At 43.6% G+C, this 2,745-nt stretch overlaps 1 protein-coding gene across 1 annotated transcript; it reads right to left on the reverse strand.

Moving 5' to 3' along the window:
- Positions 1 to 1,572: 1,572 nt before the first annotated feature.
- Positions 1,573 to 2,365, reverse strand: Plac1 (placenta enriched 1). The gene has a single exon (XM_059251441.1). It carries the CDS (start codon positions 2,309 to 2,311, stop codon positions 1,790 to 1,792), a length of 522 nt encoding a protein of 173 aa, XP_059107424.1. The 5' UTR covers positions 2,312 to 2,365; the 3' UTR covers positions 1,573 to 1,789.
- Between the last annotated feature and the right edge of the window lie 380 nt (positions 2,366 to 2,745).

The following is a 2,745-nucleotide window of genomic DNA, read 5'->3' on the forward strand; positions in this document are numbered from 1 at the left end:
AACTGAACTTGGGCCTTCTGGAAAAGCAGCAAGTGGTTTTAACCACTGAGCCATCTCTCCTAAACATTGGGTTCCTCTTTAAAAAGTAATTTTGGCCGGGCGGTGGTGGCGCACGCCTTTAATCCCAGCACTTGGGAGGCAGAGGCAGGTGGATCTTTGTGAGTTCAAGGCCAGCCTGGTCTACAGAGCGAGATCCAGGAAAAGGCGCAAAGCTACACAGAGAAACCCTGTCTCAAAAAAACAAAAACAAAAACAAAAAGTAATTTTGATTGACAAATAATTTTATGCTTATGATGTACAACATGATGTTTTTTCTTTTTTCTTTTTCTTTTTTTTTCCAGAGCTGAGGACTGAACCCAGGGCCTTGCGCTTGCTAGGCAAGCTCTCTACCACGGAACTAAGTCCCCAACCTCACAACATAATGTTTTTAAGAGTCTGATTCTTATTAGGTATATGGCCTTGAACTGCTTTCTTAACCATCCATGCCTCAATTCCCCCTCACTCCCGTGTGTGTGTGTGTGTGTGTGTGTGTGTGTGTGTGTGTGTGTGTGTTTGAGATAGTCTCACTATGTAGATCATATTAGTCTGAACTTGTAGCAATCCTCATGCCTCTGCTAAGTCCAGTTTTCTCATTTTTAAAGAGGGTGTGACAGGAGCACGTCTTTCCTAAGGTTGTAGTCAGGGTTAAATGAGATGTTTCTACTCTCTGGAATATTTGCTCTCTAGATTTTTTTCCCTGCCCTCACATCCAAGACATAGTTCAAACGACAAGACCTCAGAGGCCTGGTCCCTTCCCAGTTTCCCATGTCACTTTGTTTGAAGTTCTTCATAGCATTTGTCACTATCTGAATTTATCTTTATTTACTTATTTGCTTACTAGCTACGTGACCTCAGTTTCGGAGTCCCTTTCTTCTCACTCCCATTTCCTTGGTAGCCAGAGCCAGGTCTGCATGGAACTTCACTGCATAATAAATAGTTGTTGACTTATTCACTTCCTCTTGTGGCTCCAAGCCTTGGAGAAAGCTAATGGACAGCCACACTTTGAGGCTGCTTTCTGACAGTTTATATGTTGGGGGTAGGAGGGCTTTTTATCAAAGTACTGTAAGTTTATGATCCAGCTTAGCCTTGGGAACCTAGCCTGGGACCATTGGAACGTGACTTGTCTGCTTCCCAGAACCACTGGAGACTTGAAGATAACCAGCTTATCCTTTCTGTACATAAAAAGTGGTATAGCTGGAGATCAAACGAGGGAGACTTAGTGCTAAGCTCATTGGTGGTAAACAGAGACGGGAAGTGGGGATACAGAGGAAGACAGTCTCCTGGGAAAGGCTTTGGAGAGGAACCTGAAGGGGTGGGAAATCATCCTAGAGAGAAAAACCCAGGCACTGAGGTCGCCAAATATGTACATTAACTCCTGGTCCATAGATAAAAAGAGATACATGTTTCTAAAGCAAAACCATCCAACTGATACTTTAATGCCATCAGAATTTTATTTTTTTTTAAAGATACAAAAATAGTAAAAAAAAAAAAAAGAAAGTTGTAATCAGGTATATATGAATTGGCCCTTCACAAAATTCCCCTAAAAAGGCCATAATGGCACTTATTTGACTGACAGTAGAAAATGCTACATACTAATTCTAGAAACAGAGTTTTCAGAAGCCCCCAAATCTGGGCACTACATGGGTTTCCTCATATCATCTGAGTGAACACATTAGTCCCCAGAAATATCAGTGGAGTCAGATGACTACACAAGATGGGCCTCCGAAGACTCTGCCCGGTGATGTGGGGCTTACATGCTCTGTTGACTGAAGACAGAAGGTGGGCAGCTGCAGTTGGATGCCTGGCTAGGCTCTGGCAAGCTGAACACCTGGTAGCTCGTATCATTCTTCGGGGTCGCAGCCATGTTGTTGTTGGCAGCATTCACGGAGTGGGGCTTAGTGAGCCAAGGGGACCGTCGAGGGGCAGCGCACGACACGGGGATCACATATCTAGAAGGTGTGGCCTTGGAGATGTAGTGAATCTCAGAGCTGTAGATAACCACATCTGGAGAGACGGCCTTGATGCGGATGCCACATTCTGTAACGCGGTAGGTAAACTCGTAGAAGTGTGGGTAAACATGGTTGGGAGGACAGCCCAGGCCCAAATGCACCTCATAAAAATGCACATAGACATCACTATTCAGCAGGAAGGGGTGAACTGTGACCATGAACCAATCTGTCGAGCACAGGACATTCACTTGGTTTTGTTCAGAATAGCTGGAGACCATGAAGGTGAAGAAGACCATTGCTCCCAGGAAGTTGAAGAGCTTCATTCTTGCAGTAGGTTGGGTAACAACTCACAGGAGGCAAGAAGGTGTGCAAAAAGGAATTCTAGAACACATAAAAATACAAGAGGCAAGTTACCATATGGCTTATGTAAAGATCAAGTATAAGTTTTTGAAGCAAAAACACAGAGAAGAGGGAAACTTCCATGTGAGGCAGAAGTGAATTTTATAATTTCGTTGAAGGAACTTGCATGTGAAATATAACTAACATGGCTTCTTGGGATTCTATTTATTTATTTATTTATTTGATGGTGCTCTACCTCTGAGCTACATGGGCCTGGAATGCTGGCACATGGCTTCTTTAAGTGGCTTTCTCATGCTGTTCTGGTATAAAACACGTATTCCTCCCTCTTGTGTAGCATGAGAATCTGCACTGATCAAGATTGGTATCCCATTTGTGTAAGGCCAGCATGAAACCCAAA

The sequence above is a fragment of the Peromyscus eremicus genome, chromosome X (assembly GCF_949786415.1).
Source record: "Peromyscus eremicus chromosome X, PerEre_H2_v1, whole genome shotgun sequence".
Classification (NCBI taxonomy): domain Eukaryota; kingdom Metazoa; phylum Chordata; class Mammalia; order Rodentia; family Cricetidae; genus Peromyscus; species Peromyscus eremicus.